Below are 20,839 nucleotides of genomic sequence, written 5' to 3'. Positions count from 1 at the left end.
TGATATGATGTATTTAATTGGATGAGTTAATATAAATATAATTTATATTAAATGTCATAAAATAGAAAAAGAGCTATGGTTCATATGTTGCATATGATGCGATAATAAAACTATAGGTTATAAATATAATATGATAAGTTAATTATTGTATTTATTTATAATTTATTATACACGGTTTTATGGTAACTGTGAGATAAAGAGAAAATTGGTTTTCAAAATCTTACAACGCAACAAGTGAACGACACAAGATAACAAGTTAACAGATAACTCATCGAGTGTCTAAATGATAAGATCGAGTTTACTATACGATAGTACTCGTTTACTAAACGATCGAGCGTCGAGTCTATATGATAGACTTCATCTACTACACGATTGTGTGATTACATACTCTTTCGTCTACTCCAGTCCATCTCTCTATCCAAAATCAACCAGAGTCCATAACTTCTGGATCCTCACACCGAGAATACCAAAGTAATATTGTGGTTGTGTTCAATTGATCGAGGATCGAGTTTTACTCGTTGTTGATGTTCAAGGGAGATCGAGCTCGAGTTGATCGTTGTGTTCGAGTTTGATCGAGGGACATACTTGAAGAAATAGTTCTTCAAAGGTATTGTCACTCTATCATTTGTTTTTCTTTTCTTTTCTTTTCTTTCTTTCTTTTTTGGTTGATAAGAAACATGTTGTAATTTATCTTTAATGCATAATCGTTTATGTATGATTGTAAATGTTTGAGTTATTTCACAATGGAATTTGAAACGATTCGCTTCCGCTCAAAGATCATCTAGATTTAGAATTCCTTCAGTTCGGGCACGAGAAGACATGAAATTAGTTCAGAATAATATTTAAAATATTTCTCTCGATATTGCTGCCGCATGAGCATATTCAAAACATGAAATGTAAAAAATGTTTTCTCTAACATATCAACATCAATAATTTTCTCTCCGCGTAACAAAAGTTTCGAATTGATTTTAAATAATGCGGAGTTGTAATCAGTTACTGATTTGAAAATTTGTAGCTTCAAGTGCATCAACTCACAACGAGCTTTAGGAAGAATAACTATTTTCTTATGATCATATCGTCCTTTCAAATTTATCCACAAGATACATGGATCTTTTATTGTAAGATACTTCATTTTCAATCCCCCGTGGAGGTGACGACGAAGGAAAATAATAACTTTTACTTTGTCATGACTGTATGTCTTATTTATTTTTTTAATAGTCTCTCCAAGATTCATAGCATCCAGGTGGGTTTCGACATCAAGTACCAATGAAAAATAATTACTGCTATTAATATCAAGAGCGAAAAATTCTAATTCTGCGAGATTCGTCATGACAATTCTATCATAAAATATTGAATTTATATTAGAAATTTAATAGATATTAAATATGTAAAACAACGTTAAATTTATTAATTATAACGAAGAAAGAAAAACAGACATAACTTTAGGATCTACCTTTAGCGACGAAACGATAGAGCTCGTGCTGTATTGTGAATTTCGAGAACACAATGGCACACAACGAGAACACAAATATGAAAAAAAAATAATATAATAATAATATATAATAAAATAAATAAATAACAAAAATTAGATAAAATAACAAAGAATGAATTTCTTCACTTTCTCCAATTTTTTTGGACAATTTGGCAAGTAAGAAATAGATAAGAGGTAAATTATGATGTGGTATAGATATGGGCAATGACACTAATAATGAACATCTATGCTACATCTAATTTAACATCTTAAAGCAGAAAATAATTTTCTTTAATAATTTAGCTTTAAAATGAAGAATGATTATTTTCGCTTCAGACAGAGCGGGAAACTAAGGGCAAAAAAGGAAAAGAAAATTGGAGAAGCGGGAGTATAAAACGCACCGGCCTTCAGTTTCCGTCCACACTTCACAGAATTGATACCAACGATGACTTAACTGAAAGGTTCTGTTCTTCTGTAATCTTCGCTCTCTCTTTAACTTGACCACGCTTTACGAACTTCTCTTGCCAATCTCCAGTTCTCTCCGTTCTCGTGTGCATCAACAATGGCGCTGAAGAACCGACTGGTGTCTGGTTCGGCTAAGAATGAGGATGAAGAAGGTAGTGGTGGTGTCGGAGGCTATAGGTTCATCTTGGCTGGTCTCGTCCTTCTCTGCGTTTTCGCACTCTTGAGTTTTGTCGTCCTCAGTGACCTCCACACTGCTGGTGCGTTTTTTTTTACCAACTTTTTGATTTCCCTGTGTGATTTAAGAAAATGAACAATGTAGTGTATATTATACTCTGGATCATTACTTATTAGAACACTTTAGCCAACTTTCTCTTTATTTTCCTCAGTTTTAGTCGAAAGCTTTAGTTATTGTACTATGTTATAATGTTTTCTCTACGGAATCGGAAGAACTACAGCCAGTTCAGACTCTGAGTTAGGACTGACTTTTTTTTTTTCTTTCCCTCGAGAGCTTCTTATTTTGATTGTTTCTTCGGGAGCCAAATAAATGGCAGAAGTAGTAGGGATTACGAAACAGAAAGTTTAGTATAGGTATAAGTGTATTGCTCCACGTTTTAAGTTTAACATCTTATCCTGCGTTGGAATCCTTAATCGCATTCTAGGAATTTGCTCAGAATCTGTTGAAATTGATATTGAATAGCGCTCATAAAACCGCAAAGATGTATTAGGCATGATTTCTTCGGATTGATTTTCTCGCTTTATTTGATCTCTGCACAAAATGGAGTGGCTGCTCCAGTATATGTGAGAGGCGAAAATGTACGAAGAATGAAGATTAAAGAACAAATAATTGAATTTCCTAGAGGCTAAAGCGATCTAATTATAGTCACCGAACTTCTTTGTGCAAGGAATTTTTGCTAACAGCGCACTACTACTTTGAGTTTCTGGCTTTTCGCCTTAAGCAACCACTAGAACATTATTGATTCGTTTGCTACAGAATTTCTACGTAAAGTTTGGCTGTGCTAACACTACAGAAATCAGAGGGATGGTCATGAGTTTGCCTGCCCAACTCCTTGTACCCGCAAGAGTTGCTCTTCCGAGTTTGATAAAAGGTGATCGACTAAGTAATAGCTTACTTGGAGTTGGAGATGATGCATATGTGGAGAGCACCATGAATATACGATCCTCAATTCTTCTTGCCAATCAAGTAGTGTCAAACCAGAGCGCACAAGTTGGGTGATCCAACCTGTGCTTCACGCCAAACCATGGAGAGACCGAGGAGTGAGACGACGGAGGGCGTAAATAGTTTACTTGATTGGAAGATGAAAATTAGCACATCTAGCCTGACGTTTTCCGTGATGCATGGGTCTTGAAGCCCAAACGAGAAGCCTGCCCCCCTTTTATCACAATATCCATACAATATGCGTATTCTTGTGTGCTATTCTTATTGCTATTCACGTGTAAGTGTTGCCTCTGTTCTTTGTTTTATCCTTGAACAAGATCATAGCCTATTTTTGAAAATTGCACGGCGTATAAGTTAGAAAGGATACTAGGTAATTCTGATCGATTACTGCTTTGTACAACTGCTTTTCAAGAAGTATTCCATGCGTCCAAATGACGACTTCGGTAAAACTATGCGAAAGTTATTTGTGATATTCCTTTTTATTAAGAACAAATTAACAGACACATGCATGTCTATACTAATTGTGATGACGTGATTTCGTTTGTTCATTTATTATTTGTTTAATTTGTTGTTACAATCTATGCAGGTGAAGGGGTTATTTCAAGTAGTCCAAGCAAAGAGGCAAGTTACTAAAACGTTCTCTATTCTGAATTGGTTTGTATTTAGTGTGGATTGGAAAAAATATTTGCCAAAACTTGTCGAGACTCCTGGTATCGTGCAACTTGGTGTGGGTTTTCTTACCGGATTTCATCATATCTGTAACTATTAATCCTTGGGCCCTGAGAATTGTGGAATTTAGTAGCTGTTTCTGTGTGAAATATTGGTTACAATTCCACTGCAGGTCATTGATGATATTGCAGCCAGCACAAACAACACAACTGTTAATATTAGTTCTTCGGGGAATAGTAATCTTGCCTTATCTTTGAGTTTGGCTGGGGTAGAAGCCTCAGTTGATGCAATTTCCATGGTACGCTTGACAACCTCAAACTCTTTTTCTGGCGTTACCCATTTTATTGTCACTGAGTCATGATTCTGCTTGTAGCCAAGCCAAACGACTGTAGTTCCGAGAAGTGGAACCTTCCCGGTAGAAGAGGACAATTCTTTGGGTGGTAATACTAGCACATCTTATGTTTATGATGAATTGGTAGCTCTTGTTGTTCTCTTTCTTTTATTGACGCTGTTGTCTTTTACATGTTCTCTTGTGGAATTCATCAATTTGCTTGCGCTCTCTAAAGCAGCCAGAAGGGTAATAATGATCGATTATACTTTTCATTACATAGCTTCCGATGTTGTACATAAAATTGGCCTTATAAGTCCCTTGCTTAGATAGAGGTGGAAGGGAAGGATATTTGACTTTGCACATTCTCAACCTTATTGTTCCCTTGCCCCTGTTCCTATTTTGTAGATAGCAAGAGAAGAGCGACAGGAAAATCAATTGCTGGAGATGGAGTTGGATCTGCAGGGTGAAGATACCGCTGTAAAACTTGAGAATACAAATATGCAAGCCTCTGATTTAGTTGACTCCTCAATTCTTGGAAAATACAGTACATGGAAGAAAGAAAATGACAACAAGAACCAAGATTCAATTATACGTCTAATGCGAGACCAGATTATAATGGCAAGAATATATCTGAGTATTTCGAAAAAGAAAAAGAAACTTGATTTGATTGAAGAGCTCCAAATATGTCTTAAAAGGAGTCGTCGTGTCCTAGGAGAGGCAAATATTGATGCTGAGTTGCATTATAGGTAATAGAACTTGGTCTTTCAGTTTCCATCGTGATATAATGCATAATGTAATGAGAAACTTGAATAACTTTGGATTGCATTTTATTATCTGCATTATTCATGCTTGTAATTTCTTTATCATAATGATTGTAAGGACCCTTCTTATGTTACGCCATACATTGTTTTATAGTGCGCCCCAAAAAATAAAAGCTATGGCTGGTGTTCTTTCAAAGGCGAGAGATCAACTGTTTGATTGCAAGTTGGTGATCAGGAAGCTGAGAGCAATGCTTTTAACTGAAGAAGAAAAAATTAGAAGGTTGAAAAGGCAAAATACATTTCTCACTCAATTGGGAGTTAAAGGTATTCCAGGTGGCATTCGCTGCCTGTCCTTGCGCCTTACCATCGATTACTACCTTCTTCCTCCAGAGAAAAGAAATTTCCCTAGAAGTGTAAATTTGCAGAATCCAAAATTTCACCATTATGCCCTCTTCACAGACAATGTTATGGCTGCCGCAGTAGTTGTGAACTCAACCATAATGAACGCTAAGGTGAATTCATCTCATCAATTTAGAGCTCTATTCATCAAAATTGACTTTCTCTTGAACACGTATCACTTGTATGGCAGATTATGGTAAAGTTTATTTGTCTATTTATGTTGTATTTTAGCTTGGCATATTTCCTTGTTTGCACGACAGGATTCTTCAAAACATGTATTCCACCTCGTAACTGATAATCTCAATATTGGAGCATTGAAAATGTGGTTTCTCTTAAATCCTCCTGAAGAAGCTACGATCCACGTTGAAAATTTAGATGAACTCAAGTGGTTGAACTCGTCCTATTGCCCAGTACTCCGCCAGCTTAATTCTGCAGCAATGAGAGAATATTATTTCAAGACAGGACATTCAACCACTCCTTCATCTAGTGCTTCTAGTTTGAAGTACAGGAACCCAAAATACCTCTCAATGCTAAATCATCTGAGGTTCTATATACCGCAAATTTATCCCAAGCTAGACAAAATTCTATTTCTGGATGATGACGTTGTTGTCCAGAAAGATTTGACTGGATTGTGGCTTGTAGACCTTGAAGGAAAAGTCAACGGTGCAGTGGAAACTTGTGTTGAGAATTTTCATCGTTTTGACAAATACCTTAACTTCTCAAACCCTTATATCGCCAGGGAATTCGATCCAAATGCATGCGGTTGGGCATATGGAATGAATATATTTGATCTCAAGGAGTGGAAAAAGAGAAATCTCACTGGCGTATATCATACATGGCAGAACTTGGTGAGTCTTGCATCCACATTCCTTTTTTTTTTTTAAAAAAAAAATTCTTGAATGGATTAACTGTGTTTTCGGAGGACAAATTTTACTATGAAAAATAGTTACGTGCATCTCTCACAACATCTATTTTTATGCATCTTATCAAATTGTCCAATCATAATTTGTCACATGACATTTACTTTACTTCTTTGTATGTGTGATGAGAGTGGAATGCATAAAGATAAGTGTATCTTTGAATGTTGCTTCTATATTTTATACACATCAATTCGGTAGACTTTGCAATGTTGGTTTCAGAACGAAGATAGGCTGCTTTGGAAGCTCGGAACATTACCTCCAGGTTTGATGACATTTTATGGGCTGACATATTCCCTCAATAAGTCTTGGCATGTGCTTGGATTGGGTTACAATCCAAGTATCAACCCATCGGAGATAGAAAATGCAGCTGTTATTCACTATAATGGCAACATGAAACCTTGGTTGGAGATGGCCATGACAAAGTATCGCCCCTACTGGACAAAATATATTGACTACGACCATCCTTATCTTCGCCAGTGCAACTTCCTTAAATGAAACTGACCGTGGATAATCGCAACTACAGGTCTCTCTAACTCACACTCTCTCCCCCCCACCGCACGTTGAATTTGCTTTACTTGGTTTACTGCATGACATAGGGCTGGGGATATCTCACATCACAGTTAAATACCTTTGTATTTCATTCAATTGTTTCTCACGGGCCTTCATGCATTATAAGGAGATAGAAACTATATCATGTTAGAATGTAAGAAAATTCTTATCCCGACGCAGTTTAGAGTAGAAAATTGATTGGGTAGATTGGGAAGTAAATGCCACATCTACTATATTCTTCCCCTCAACACTGTATCCCAAGATTCCCAACTCTAAATTCGATGAAGAAGAAACCCTGTATGTTTGTAGGCAAAAGAAATACGTTCTTTTTTGTCCATCGCTTTCTCAAATTTCAAGCACTCTTTATTTTAGGTTACTCTCTTTTCTAATTTTGCATTTTTTTACTCTTAAATTAACAGCAGAGTAGAAAATTACTTTAAGATTTTAAGACTCGTGTGACCTAGAAAGGCTGGGATTTGGTATTTGGTAATCGGATTCTGCTTTCACAAAAGGTCAAAATTTAAGATTGAGACCAGCAAAGTGAAAAGTTTTAGGCATCTTTTAATATTCATTGATGTTTATTTTCCCTCCCCTTCATTTTTCTAAGGAAAGATTTGAATCTATAGCCAAATCTAAAAAACCAAAACCAAAATTTTATATTAAAAAGTTCATATTCAGCATGAAACCAAGTCCCAAACTTAATTTAGTTATTTATAGCATCAGGGAAGTTTCCAAAGTTTCTCTATTATTAAATTCATATATTCATACTTTGAATTCTATGCTCTCTATTTCATTGTCATTCTCTCTCCCATTTTATTGAAGATTGTTCCATTTTCTCCAAGTGGCATTTTTTTTTCCTGTCCACCCTGTTTTTAATTATTATTTCGGACTATCATCAGTTTCTATCTTTCTCCTTCAATTTGCCTTTCTCCTTTTCGGTTTTCTTAATTCTTCAATCCAATTAGCAAATCTGAACGAAACCATGATTGGTTAGATTTTTTAGTTTATTCCAGTGTCGTTTGTACAGTAGCTGAAAGGAAAAGCTTGTTAATTCCATTAAATCTGCGGAGCCAGTAATCGTGAAAGCTTCTTAAAACCTGATGGAAATAATAACCTCAGAAGCCAGTAATCACTTTTAGAGAGGCTTTCTTCTCCCCAGAATTTGATAAATACTCATGAAAAATATTAAAGTTGGTGACTGCAAATCAAACACGGGTGTGTCCATAAATATTAATTCTCTAAAAAGAAAAAGAAAAGGTTGAATACTCTAATACATTAAGGTATTTGGAGTCTGTTCTCAAGTTTTTTTGTCTCTTTTTCTCAGTAAACAACCTACCTCTCTTCAGCCTTACTCAACTGCACCACAACTAATAACCCATATAGGGAGACACCAAAGGTTTGTTTGAGAAAAATGCCTCCAAGTTTTCCACCACCAACTTAGACATTCCCACAAATGATTCATGTGTTGTGATAGCAGCATGTCGTGACAACACAATATTATCAAGTGTAAAGAGCTGTTTCGGAATTTCGGGTTCGTTCTCAAACACATCCAGTCCAGCACCCCCAATCTCCCCATCAACCAGACATTGAATCATCTCCTTCTCGTTGATGACTGCCCCGCGACCAATGTTGATTATCACCCCATTTTTTCCTAATGCTAGCATGGCTTCCCTGTTAATCATATGGTGGGTTTGTTCAGTTAACCCACAACAAATGATGAGAACTTCACAGTTGGCTGCAAGTTCATGTACATTGGAATAGTAGGAGTATGGCACTAATGGCTTTTTGGTTCTTGAGTTATATGAGATTTTGCATCCAAAACCCTCTAGCCTTTTGGCAACTTCAGAGCCTATTTTTCCCAATCCAACGATCCCAATTTGCTTGCCACTCAACTGTCAAAATTCTTAATTCAGATTCATCAATAAAAAGAAGTATCCAAATTGAACTGCACTTTTTCCTTCAGATATTAACTAATTAACCCTGGATATTTAAATTCTAAGTCAAATTCTAAATATAAAACTAGAATTTTAGAAGTTATTTAGTTTTCAAATTAGCTTAGTTGCATATATAGCAAAATCATCTAAGTTAATAGCAAAAGTAAATAAACCTAAAATTATCGGTAAATGTATCAAAATTTAAATGCAACTCAGGAAAAAAGTTCAAAAATCCTGTTTGCCTATAGAAAATGCTTATTAGAAAAATCGATTTCTAACTTAGCAGTTTATCAATGACAGACTTTTATCTCTCTATCACTGATAGATCATTAAGTTTATCAATAATAGACTTCTATCATTGATAAATTATTAAGTTAGAAGTTTATTAGTGATTTGTTTTTATTATTGATACTATGTTTGTATTGAATTCTATCAGTATATCATTATTGATAATTTAGTTCAATATCAATGTGTATAATTGATAGACTTGTATTATGATAGAATTATATATGTATTTAAGTTTATTAGTAACTATGACTAACAAACTAATATCATTTGTAGAATTCTATTGGCAAAGTTCGTGCCTAACAACAGTATTGGAGAAACTCACTCATGATAGGTTTTATTTAGTATTAAAAATTATCATTCATAGACTTTTAAAACTAGTAATCTATATATATATATATATATATTAAAAAAACTAGTCTATTAGTAATAGACTTCTATTAAATAAAATTAAAATGGAAATGAAAAATTATCATTTGCTAATATGTAAAATCATATATAATTTACTATATTTGCAGAATCTTAAAACAGAATCGATACTCATTTAAAATTTTCTTGCGAATTTTGACTTGAATTTAAAAAAATTACTTTTAAAATGGGGACCATAAAAAAGAGAAAATTGCAATTAGATAAAGCAAAAAGGATCGCACCTTTAATCCGAGAGGAAAATCCGGTTTAGTAGGCCAAAGGTGTTGCCTCACGAACCGGTCTCCCGCCAATATCTTTCTTAGGACATCGATGAGTAATCCAACCGTCATATCGGCCACATCTTCAGAGAACAAATTTCCTGCATAGGCAATGGCTATCCCACGGCCATGTAACTCGGCCAAGTTCAAGTGATCGACACCGGCGCTGGTAGTAACGATGAGCTTCAGCGAGGGGAGACGGTCGAGAATGGCGGAGTTGAGTGTGTGAATGATAGGAATGATCATGGCTTTTATGGATTGTGCATAAGAAGTGAGGAATTGGTCTAGGGGGAGTTTGGAATTCCATGGCTTTAGAAAATGGAATTTGTTTGGGAATTCGGATTCCAGAGTTGATAATATCCAGGGAGGACTTAGAACCAAAACTTGAGGAAGCTTCTGGCCATGCCTTTCCTCGTCCATTTTGCTTTCACCAATACATTTTTTCTTTTGGATAAGACAAAATGGGGATTGGGAATCCACGTCTATCCTCTAGGAATCCCTCAAAATGCACCCGAATTGAATGGAGTAGGTCAATTTACAAGGTTTTTTTTTTTTTTTTTTTTTTTAAATAAGTATTTTTTCCCTTCTCCCTTCCTTCCGAAAATTTAGCGTATAAATATTCATTATAATTCTATTTTTTTTTATTTGTTCCCTCCTTTTTTATGGACGTTTTTAAAAGTCAATTCAAAATTTTAAAACTAAAAAAACGTATACATGATTATTTTTTATTTTTGGTTTTTGAAAATCAAGACAATTTTCTCTTAATTTCTTATAATGATTTGTATCTTTATTAAGTATACTAGTTGAATTCTTAGTCAAATGTAAAAAACAAAAACAAGTTTTTAAAAGTTATTTTTTTTAGTTTTCAAAATTTTACTTGGTTTAAACTATTGGTAACCATTTGGTTTTTTGTTTTTGTAAATTAAGAATCTCTTAATTTGTGGGTTTGAAATATGAAGAAGACCTAATAAGTAGAAATCAATATTAAATAGAGAGGAAATAACATTGCAAGGGTTTGAACACATGACTTTCCTAGACCACTTGTTTTGATACTATCTTAAATCATTGATTAACTTAAAAGTTCAAGGTGCTAGGTGAAAGTAGATTTAATTATATATCATTTAAAAGTTTATGAATATCCATTCCATCTTTAAACTTCTTGGTTTATTATCTACTTTTTACGAATATTCTAAAAAACCAAACCAAGTTTTGAAAATTACAAAAAAAAGGTTGTTTTCAAATATAGAAAAATGAATAAATATTTTTTCAAATATAACAAAATGTTACTGATATTGATAGATATTGAGAGACATTATGGGAAACCCAATCCAATCTTGAACTTATTCTAGAAACTACATGAGGATTTTCTTTTTCACTAAAATGATATAGGAAAATTGCCATCATGTAAATTGATGGTAAAAATTGCTTTTGTGACTGATGTTAACATTTTTTGAATCAAAATGAATGGTCAACAAGATCTTAAAACTTCTATACAGTTGAAATTGAATGGTGTGTGATGTCATATATATTTTTTTTTTCAATTTTATAAACGACGCGTCACTCTCTAACACTCTTTCTTGGCTATTTTACTACATCTCGAGTGAGAACCAAACTAGTTGATTTTTAAGAACAAATTTCTATCAATTATTTTACGAGTGAAAATCCAAATTACTTGATTGTTTAAACAAGATTCAAGATAAAAAAGTGCAATAGTTTTTTTTTTAACCAATTAGAATCAAACACTACAAATTCCAATATAAAGTAAAACGAATATAAAAGTGGGAGTAGATTCGACTTCTTTTTTCTTTTTTAAAATAATATTTCTCTAAAAAGAAGAAATAGGTTGAATACTCTAATACCATTAAGGTGCCTCTGTTGTGAAGTTTTTTTTGTCTCTTTTTCTCAATAAACAACCTCTCTTCAGCCTTACTCAACTGCACCACAACTAATAATCCATATAGGGAGACATCAAAGGTTTGTTTGAGAAGAATGCCTCCAAGTTTTCCACCACCAACTTAGACATTCCCACAAATGATTCATGTGTTGTGATAGCAGCATGCGGTGACAACACAACATTATCAAGTGTAAAGAGCTGTTTTGGAATATCGGGTTCGATCTCAAACACATCCAGTCCAGCACCCCCAATCTCCCCATCAACCAGACATCGAATCATCTCCTTCTTGTCGATGACTGCACCGCGACCAATGTTGATTATCACTCCATTTTTTCCTAATGCTAGCATGGCTTCCCTGTTAATCATATGGTGGGTTTCTTCAGTTAACCCACAACAAATGATGAGAACTTCACAGTTGGCTGCAAGTTCATGTACATTGGAATAGTAGGAGTATGGCACTAATGGCTTTTTGGTCTTGAGTTATATGAGATTCTGCACCCAAAACCCTCCAGCCTTTTGGCAACTTCAGAGCCTATCTTCCCCAATCCAACTATCCCAATTTGCTTGCCGCTCAACTGTCAAAATTCTTAACCTTCAATTCCATTGAAAAAAAAAAAAAAAAAAGTTGAACCAACACCTTTTCCACTAGATACTAACTAATTAGCCATAGGTTAACTCCATTTAATAACCATTCTTCCAGGGAGGATTTTCAAAAATAGAAAAATAAGGTAAACGATTTACACAAAATAACAAAATTTTAATTTTCTTTGATAGAGATCGATAGAAATAGTGTTTATCAGTGATGGAAAGACTATCACTGATAGACACGAATAGATTTATATCAATCTTTATCAGTATTCTTTTTGCTATTTCTATAAATAATTTGATATTTTTTCTATCCGTAAAAATTTCCTTTTTCTTTTTGGTTTTCAATTTTTGAAAGTAGAGTTTGTTTCTTTTTTAACCATTTTTATAATAGTTTTCATTTTTTCTAGAGAAAAAATTGAATTCCTAGTCAAGTTCCAAAATCAAAAGCAAGTATTTAAAAACCATTTTCTTAGTTTTCAAATTGGGTTAGTTACCTATGTAGCAAAATCAAGTAAATCAATAAAAAAAAATAAAACCTAAAATTATTTGTAAATATAGCAAAATCTAAATGTAACTTTAAAAAGTCTATTAGCCCATCTAAAAACAATCATAAGAATGATTGAAGTTTATTAATGATAGACTTATTATAAACGGCTAAGTTAGAAGTCTATTAATAATAGGTTTATAGTGCTATATTCTGGATAAGATTAGTAATGATGTAGTTCAATTCTAAATCCAAAAGAAGGAGATAAGCAAGAGAAAATAGAACCGAAAAATCTAAACTCAAAAGAAGTGAGAGTAATGATAGAGATCTTAATCTACATGCACATTGATCCATTTTTATAATTTCAAACTCAAGTTTTTTTCTCCTGTTTGAATCGGGGTTTGAAACCAAACTTCTCCTCAGGAAAAAGTAGAGTATATATTTTATTTTGGTGATCTATAGAACTACTCTCACAAATTGCAATTAGATGAAAGAGAGAGAGAATTGCACCTTTAATCCGAGAGGAAAATCCGGTTTAGTAGGCCGAAGGCGTTGCCTCACGAACCGGTCTCCCGCCGATACCTTTCTTAGGACATCGATTAGTAATCCAACTGCCATATCGGCGACATCTTCAGAGTACAAGTTTCCTGCATAGGCAATGGCTATCCCACGGCCACGTAACTCGGCCAAGTTCAAGTGGTCGACACCGGCGCTGGTCGTAACGACGAGCTTCAGCGACGGGAGGCAGTCGAGAGTGGGGGAGTTGAGTGTGTGAATGACAGGCATGAGCAAGGCTTGTGTGGATCGAGCACGAGAAGTGAGGAACTGGTGTAGGGGGAGTTTGGAATTCCATGGCTTTATGAAATGGAATTTGTTTGGGAATTGGGATTCTAGAGTTGAGAATACCCAGGGAGGGCCTAGAACCAACACTTCAGGACGCTCCTTCCCTTGCCTTTCCATTGCCATTTTGCTTACTACTAATCAAAATATTGTACCAGCTCTCTCGCCCATAATGGAGATAATTACATTTCTTTTCTTTGAATACGATAATATTGCCATTTGGCAACCACGTTTATCCTCTGCAACTCCCTCAAAATACGCCCAATTTAAACACAACACATTATTTTAACTTTTGAAATTAGGTGCCAACATCAACGTAGCTCAGTTTCAATGAGATTATAAATAGTAAACGTAGTTGGGTTACATAATTTTCAAACATATTTTGATTATAGATTTGGAGGTGAGTCTCACTTTTTCAGATAATCATTAATGGATTATGTTTCATCTGAGATAAACATGACTTTATTTTAAGAAAAAAAAGCATATGCTGATTTTTTTCCCACTAGAATGATGAAATAAAATTGACATTGTAATTGTTGTGTAAAATTTAGTAAGCGTTCAAAGCATTTATTTAAATTGATGTAGCCGTTGATGTGTGGAGGTTGATTTTGTGAATGATGTTGAAACTTCTATAGAGTTGTTGAGTGGTAATTGATGTTATTTATCTTATCAATTTTTACAAAGGGATGTTTTTATCAATTTATGTATTTCATTTTAATAGAATACGTTTTCTAGGGTATTTATACAGAAAATGGGTATTGAACATGGTTGAAAGACTTTTTAGATCCAATTCAATTGTTTGGGTTGTAAATTTCTTCAACCCAATTAACCCTCATTAAAAATAAACCCAACCCAACCCAACCATGAAATATTTGGGTTGGGTTGGTTCGGGTTAATCGGGTCATTTATTTAAAATTTTGTTCTCAAAAAAGCAAAATGTAAATATATAAAAATCTAATTTAATTATTTTCATATATTAGTTAAGATTAACTACTCAATTTCAATTTATATCGTGAAAATTTTCGGTTGCTCAAACAACATCCTTCTCAACTTTAGAATGGTAAAACAAAGAGAAAGGCAACATGGAAACAAAAGCCCCTCTTGAAGAACACAGATAACCAAATTTGTAAGAATCTAAAAGAAAATGTTTTTCAGATCTAAATTAAATAAAGAAAAATATGCTTAGATCTAAATTAGAAAAAGAAAAAGGTCTTTAGATCTAAATTGAAAAAGAAAAATGTTTTGAAATCTAAATTAAATATTTGTAAATCTTTCCATGTGTGATAAGAAAAGAAAAAAACTAATTTTTGCCAAGTCATTCTAAACATTTTATACAATAATTTCAAAGTTGAAGAATTAAAATAAAATTTTTTAAAATCTAAAAATATAAATGAAGAAAAATTATTCAACGTGATTGGTTAAATTGTCAATAATATAAAATCGTTGGTATAATTATACCAACCAAAACTTTTGGTAGATATATGACAACCTAAAATTGAATATAGATTTATGGCAGTTTCACCTAGTTTAGTTAAATAACATGCAATTTAACTAATGAGAAACAATTAAGCAGTGAAAATTTAAAAGTATATGGAAGAGAGATGACACTTAAAATTTTTTATAGTGATAATGAAATTCCTATTTTACTCCCTAATACTCTTTTTTACTTATTTTACTGCAACCACTCGAGAACCAATCAATGGATCACCATTTTTGTAGGTTTAAGGGAAAATCTCAACCCATCCTTTTGCAGGTTCATTACCTTAACTTATATGATTTTTTAAACGAGTTCAAGGTCATTTTTAATGAATCCACATCACATTAAAAGAAATTTCAAATAAAGTGAAATGAATTAAAAATTTCACAAACCAACTCTCACAAAAAGTGACATACAATTTACACTCAAAAAGTTTAATCAAATCTCTCAAAAGCAAAAAAAGAGGAAAAAAAAAATACTTCTACGATCCCTAAATTCTCTTCTTAATAAACCCTTGGGAGAGTAAAGATCAAGAAAAGGGTTTAACTCCACTATATTGAATACATCCCTTGTTTGATCTTTAATGTTTAAAATTTTAAAAGGTCACTCAATTAATAAATTTATTAAATTTAAAGATAAAATTATCACAGGCAAGGTGAGTCGAAAAAAACTAATTTTTTTTAATCTTTTTCACCTCTCCCTTCTTTCTTCCTCCTCTCTCTTCTCTCTTGTGCTCTCCTTCCTCAATCTCCCACCTCTTTCTTTTTCTGTCCTTTTTTTTTTTTAAAAGAACCAAGCAAATCAACTTAGTTTTAACTTTTTTTTTTCTTTTAAACTGTTTTTAAGGAAAAATTTAGGGTGTGTTTATATATATAAATCACAGTCTGATTCTTTATTGGGTTATTTTTAGTGGGGATTTCTCATTTTCATAGAAATTCCAAATTCCTTTTGGCTTTCTTGGGGAAAGGGAGGAAAAAAAGTGAGATATAGAAAGCCAGCAACTTTGTAAACTTCATCACCTTCTTCAAGTACTCGATCTGAATCAAGCAATAATAAACAAATTTCCACTTAAAAGTCCGTAACTCCTAAAAAACACCCCAATGAAACCTACAACGAGGTCGTAGTTTTTGCTCTCTACAAGAAGGCCACAATTTCCACCAAGTGTCCTAATGTTTCTTCCACCAAACATCTCACCAATCTGCAAAAATTCACCAAATCACATGATTCTCGTGTGGGGTTGATGTCCTAAATCTCGTGGGTTTCGTAGTTTTTAAATTATTTATTTAATAAAATAAAGTGTTATTTTATTTGATATTCAGTTTGTATTATCCAAAATCCAATAAACTAAGATTTTAGGTTATTTAATGTGACTTAAATATGTATGTGGTGACATACAAGTGAATCATGTTTAAGTAATAACCTGAACGGTCTGTAGTAGATGCATAAGGTTAGGTACCTTCTCCTGGTGACACTACAGATATGACTCATTTTGTAATTGTTATAATTGTTATAAAGTGTTATAAATAATTTGATCCTGATAATTAATGTGGAGATGTATGAGTGGGGTATCATATACAAAGAATTTATATAAGATCAAACCACGAAATTATTATTATTTTTTATAACATCGTTACTTGAAGAGGCTTACATTTCACTAGGATATCCATAGGTAATTTGACCCTAATCTTGAGTAAGCTGTGAACTTTTGTCTATGAGGGCGGTCCTTTGATCTGTATAGATGAAAGTGGTCAGTTTTGTCGACTCAATATGCCTACCATTTTGGGTATTCGTCTGAGTGGGAAGCTGGGTGTCACGGTCGGCACTTTTCAACCATGGGGTGCCATGATATTTTCTCGAACATGGCCAACCTAAAGGCTAATTCTAGCCAATACATTCTTTTTCTCGAGTCAACTTTACTCTATCGAACCTTTAGGCAAGCTTCTTTCATCCTCAGCCGAGTTTACTTAATCTTTTGCTTCATGACTTGCATCCAACATCTGTTTGACTAGTCGTACACGTGAGCATCCTTTCGCTCACCGACGACGTTGTTTTAACTGAGTGTTTTCAAATTGACGCTAGCAACTTAGCTTATCTCGGCAATGTACGTTGCCCCTTCGTACATTCAAACATCTTTCTTTCATCTTAGTTCTCGGCCACTCGGTCATCCCACCTCTCACATCGAGTCGGGACCTTATCAGGATGAGTCTTGACCTATCATGGAGTCAGTACTACTTTATCAAACTCACTTTAAGCTTCTTGTTTCCTCTTAAGTCAGGAACTAGCTTAACTTGCCAATCGGGGTAAGTCTTGCTTCTAACCGAGCCAAGACTAACTTTCCAACGCTTATCGGGTGCCCAACGGTATTCAACGATGCCATCCTGAACCTTAAAATGACATAAAGCTTCATTTCGCATATGGACACGTTTATCAAGAACCAACTATCGGGTCATTCGCTTTTACTTGGACCAACTAGAAAATCATCAATCTGAACATCATCATGGCCAGGGGTGGTGGATACCATGTCGGAACCTAGGCATATATACGAGCCTATACCCTTCCCGAGAAGGCAAAATGTCGACACACCCGTGCCACCTGACACTGTCATTGAGTTACTTCTCCTCATAGGAAGTTGTTCGAGACATTTGTCACCCGACACTCATGTGTCATGTGGTAGCTCACTTAGACACCAAGGCCTAGGGGTGATGGAGAGCCAACACCATGCCTTTCTTTATAGTACATTCTGAACAAAATTTCTTCTTTTTCGCTTGCATGTCTAAAATGGCGAACAATCACTCGGCTTTGTGGAGCGCCCGTTTCAACTCTGATTCTCACGAAATCTGACAAGCTTGCATCTCTTACTTAGTTGCACTTAACTTCAGAGTCGTTCATCCAAACTCACCACAAAATCTTGACTTTTGAGGCAATGACCCGGGACCTGACTTGGTCCCTAAAATGACCTAGAAATGCCACAAAATTTTTTGATTCATTTATGCCTTATATTAGCATTTTGATGTACTTCATCTTTGGTGTGTTAGATGATGTATCATCCTTCTCGATCACATCATGGCCCTTTCTCATGGCCTTTTCTTTGACCAGTGTTGACGTGCTTGCTTGTGCATGTCGAGGTGCTTACTTATCCGTGTCGACATGCTTGCTTGAGAATGTCGACGTTCTTTCTCTTATGCGTATCGACGTGCTTTCTCTTATGCGTGTCGACGTGCTTACTCAATACATATCGATGTGTTTGTTTAATGTATGTTGACATGCTTACTTATGCATGTCGATGTGCTTGCTTTAGGCGCGTCAATATACCTATTTACACCAATTTGGCTTTATCGAATGTCTCAACCTATATTATCATTGTAGGGTTGAGACACTGAGAACATAGCTACACAAGATGAAATTCACTTCTTCCTGTTGTTAGAGTAAAAAGATGAATTGCTCCTTTAAGGCCGATTCCGAGTCTTGAACAATGAGGCATCTTACCCTCTCATTGGCTAGAGAGAGGTCTAGTTTATAGTTGGACTATAAATAATTGTTCATTAGAGGGATCAATTGTACTTATGGAGTTAGATGTAACTATAAGGGTAAAACGATAATTTTAACCAAATTGTATTTACGAGCAATTTGTGAAGGTTCAACTTACTGTTGATTGGTTATATCCAATGGACACAAATATATCTACAGTGCAAAGAATGCAGTTGTTAGTCTTTAATGGAATGACCGACAGTTAATGAATGTTGATTAATTTAATTAAAGAGTTTTATTAATTAATCTCATATGGAGCTTCTAATCTATAGGTCCATAAGGTCCACTTACTAGCTCAATAAGGGTTAAATGAGAATCGATTAATTTTGGATTAAATTTGAATGGTTCAAATTAATTAAAGAAAATTAATAGTATGAGATGCAATTAATATAATGTATATAAATACATTATAATATTAAATTTAATGAAAGAGTTAAGTATTTGAATATGATTCAGATATTAATTATATGAATGAGATTCATATAAAAATTATAGGTTAAAATTAATTGAATATGATTCATATTAAAAATATAGGTTGTATGAGAGAATGTAAGATTATATTATATTAAATTATATATAATATAAACTATAAATTATATAATATGAGGTATAATATAATGTTTTATTTTAATTATATTACTTTAATATAATTAAATGGGAGTTATTTTATATGATGAAGGGAGTTATGAAAATAACTTCCCTCATCTCTCTTATATACAGGATCAAGAGGGATTTTTCAATAGTGGATGAATTTACGTGAATAAAAGTGAACTCTTTCTACATTTCTTCTTCCTCTATGTGAAACCCACTCAAAGAAATTCTCTTCCAACACCATAATTAACAAGAAGAGCCCACAATTCCTTCATTCTCACCTTGTGAATAGTAAGGAAGACTTCGATGGTGGGTCTAAGAGTTTTTGTGTTCTTGCTGTGTTCATGGAAGAAGGTCTTGTGATGTGGAGGATGAGTTCGTGCATTAGGAGAGGAGCACGTGAAGGAAGATTTCTTCAAGGATAAGTGTTTGCTCTTCCCTTTCCTCTCTGTACGTTTTAGAAAGTATGATTAGAACTATATTTATCATTCTGTGTCTTCTCCGGTTTTGATTATATTCTGAAAAGAATTCATTGATATAAAGGCTATAAACCCTAGGCCTTGATTTTCCTACTTAAGCATGTTTAAGCTAAATTGAAGTATAATCAATTCTATCGTATGAATGTTGTGTGTAGGAAGGGGCTTAGGAGTTTAAAAGGAAAACAATCTAAGTATGGAAGCCTAGGCTCTCGGGTAGCAAGGAGTGTGAAGATGCTTAGTAGCAAAAGAGAAAAATGGCTAAGTGTGGGAGACATGTGTTGTTAGCCATGATGCGCTTGGTAAAGTCCAAGGCGTGGGGCGTGGGCATCAGACAAGGACGTATGCATAAGTTTGATGGGACATTGAAGAGTACAGGGGAGGCTGTGTTGATACGTAGCATGTGTCAACACAAGGGCCTAAGCCGAGAGGGTAAAATACAGAGGCTGGAGACGCGTTGGCCGAGAGAGGGGCCTATGCATTGCAACTAACCTATGCGATGGAGTGTAACCCATGCGTTAATGAAGAAATGGAAGAACTCAACATAATTACCGACCTTAGTGGGCCAGCTGCTGTGTTTAGATGCCTTAATTCTACTTAGTAGGCTAGTTGTCACCTTAAGCATGCATGATAATCATGCACTCTCAAGTATATAAGGGAGGTTGAAAAAAGATATCAATTTTGTCTTTTCACTTGTGCTACGAGAGAAGGAATTCTGCTGAAGTAAAGCTTGAAGAATGCTGATGAAGAGCTGAGACTACCGAGAAGAGATTCCTACAAATTTTGGATGATATTTGAAGGAATTCTTAAGTGTTTCAAGCTTTCGGATGTTCTTAGGCAAGGTAGGAAACTTAAGGGATTCTAAACTTAATAGGAGGAATCCGAGGCTAAAATTTTAAGGTAAGGAAGTTAAGACATTTATGAACAAGTTTGTAGAACGATTTTTTTTCGAAATGATGGAATTTAAGTTATTCATTCTAGAAGTTGAAATTTGGAAATTAGTGGTTGATTAAGCAGGCAACTGGCAGACCAAGGTGGGCATTGGCAGGCGCGCGTGCGTATGTGAAGCTGAGTGTAAGTCATAGGCGTTAGCGTGCGCATAAGAATGTGCGTGGTTAAGTGCAAATATTGCCTGTGGGTGTGCGAGGAGTGAGCACATGACCACGTTGTTGTTGAAGATGCTGAGGGATGCGTAGGTTAGCACACGACGTAGGGCACAGTGAGCGTGTCCTAGCGCATAGGTAGGTACTTGTGGCCGTATATTACCTATCAGCTAACCACAAAGTATTTTTGGCTAAGTGGAGGATGCTCTAG

At 34.6% G+C, this 20,839-nt stretch overlaps 2 protein-coding genes and 1 pseudogene across 5 annotated transcripts; 1 reads left to right on the top strand and 2 right to left on the bottom strand.

Annotated features, from left to right (window-relative positions):
• The first annotated feature begins 1,665 nt into the window (after positions 1-1,665).
• On the top strand, positions 1,666-8,143 carry LOC120069757 (polygalacturonate 4-alpha-galacturonosyltransferase-like). Of its 4 annotated transcripts, none has more exons than XM_039021561.1 (9): positions 1,666-1,932; positions 2,007-2,193; positions 3,700-3,734; positions 3,955-4,080; positions 4,156-4,359; positions 4,519-4,859; positions 5,029-5,386; positions 5,534-6,121; positions 6,413-8,143. In XM_039021561.1, the coding sequence occupies exons 2-9, from the start codon at positions 2,034-2,036 to the stop codon at positions 6,686-6,688; spliced, it is 2,088 nt and encodes a 695-aa protein (XP_038877489.1). In that variant the 5' UTR covers positions 1,666-1,932; positions 2,007-2,033; the 3' UTR covers positions 6,689-8,143. The 4 variants fall into 4 exon arrangements, with proteins under 4 accessions (XP_038877489.1, XP_038877503.1, XP_038877493.1 ...); XM_039021575.1 differs by having other exon boundaries at positions 1,666-2,193; positions 4,156-4,222; positions 4,352-4,359; XM_039021565.1 differs by having other exon boundaries at positions 1,666-2,193; positions 4,156-4,222; positions 4,349-4,359.
• On the bottom strand, positions 7,961-10,153 carry LOC120069773 (glyoxylate/hydroxypyruvate reductase HPR3-like). Its single transcript, XM_039021588.1, has 2 exons — positions 9,612-10,153; positions 7,961-8,634 (listed from the first exon to the last, which is right to left on the bottom strand). Exons 1-2 carry the CDS (start codon positions 10,065-10,067, stop codon positions 8,110-8,112), a joined length of 981 nt encoding a protein of 326 aa, XP_038877516.1. The 5' UTR covers positions 10,068-10,153; the 3' UTR covers positions 7,961-8,109.
• A 1,439-nt stretch (positions 10,154-11,592) lies between these two features.
• LOC120075684 lies at positions 11,593-13,579 on the bottom strand (annotated as a pseudogene).
• Between the last annotated feature and the right edge of the window lie 7,260 nt (positions 13,580-20,839).

Source organism: Benincasa hispida, chromosome 1 (genome assembly GCF_009727055.1).
Source record: "Benincasa hispida cultivar B227 chromosome 1, ASM972705v1, whole genome shotgun sequence".
In the NCBI taxonomy this organism is placed as follows: Eukaryota; Viridiplantae; Streptophyta; class Magnoliopsida; order Cucurbitales; family Cucurbitaceae; genus Benincasa; species Benincasa hispida.
Note: the sequence above shows the minus strand (reverse complement) of the source record. Positions and strands in the feature narration are given on the sequence as shown.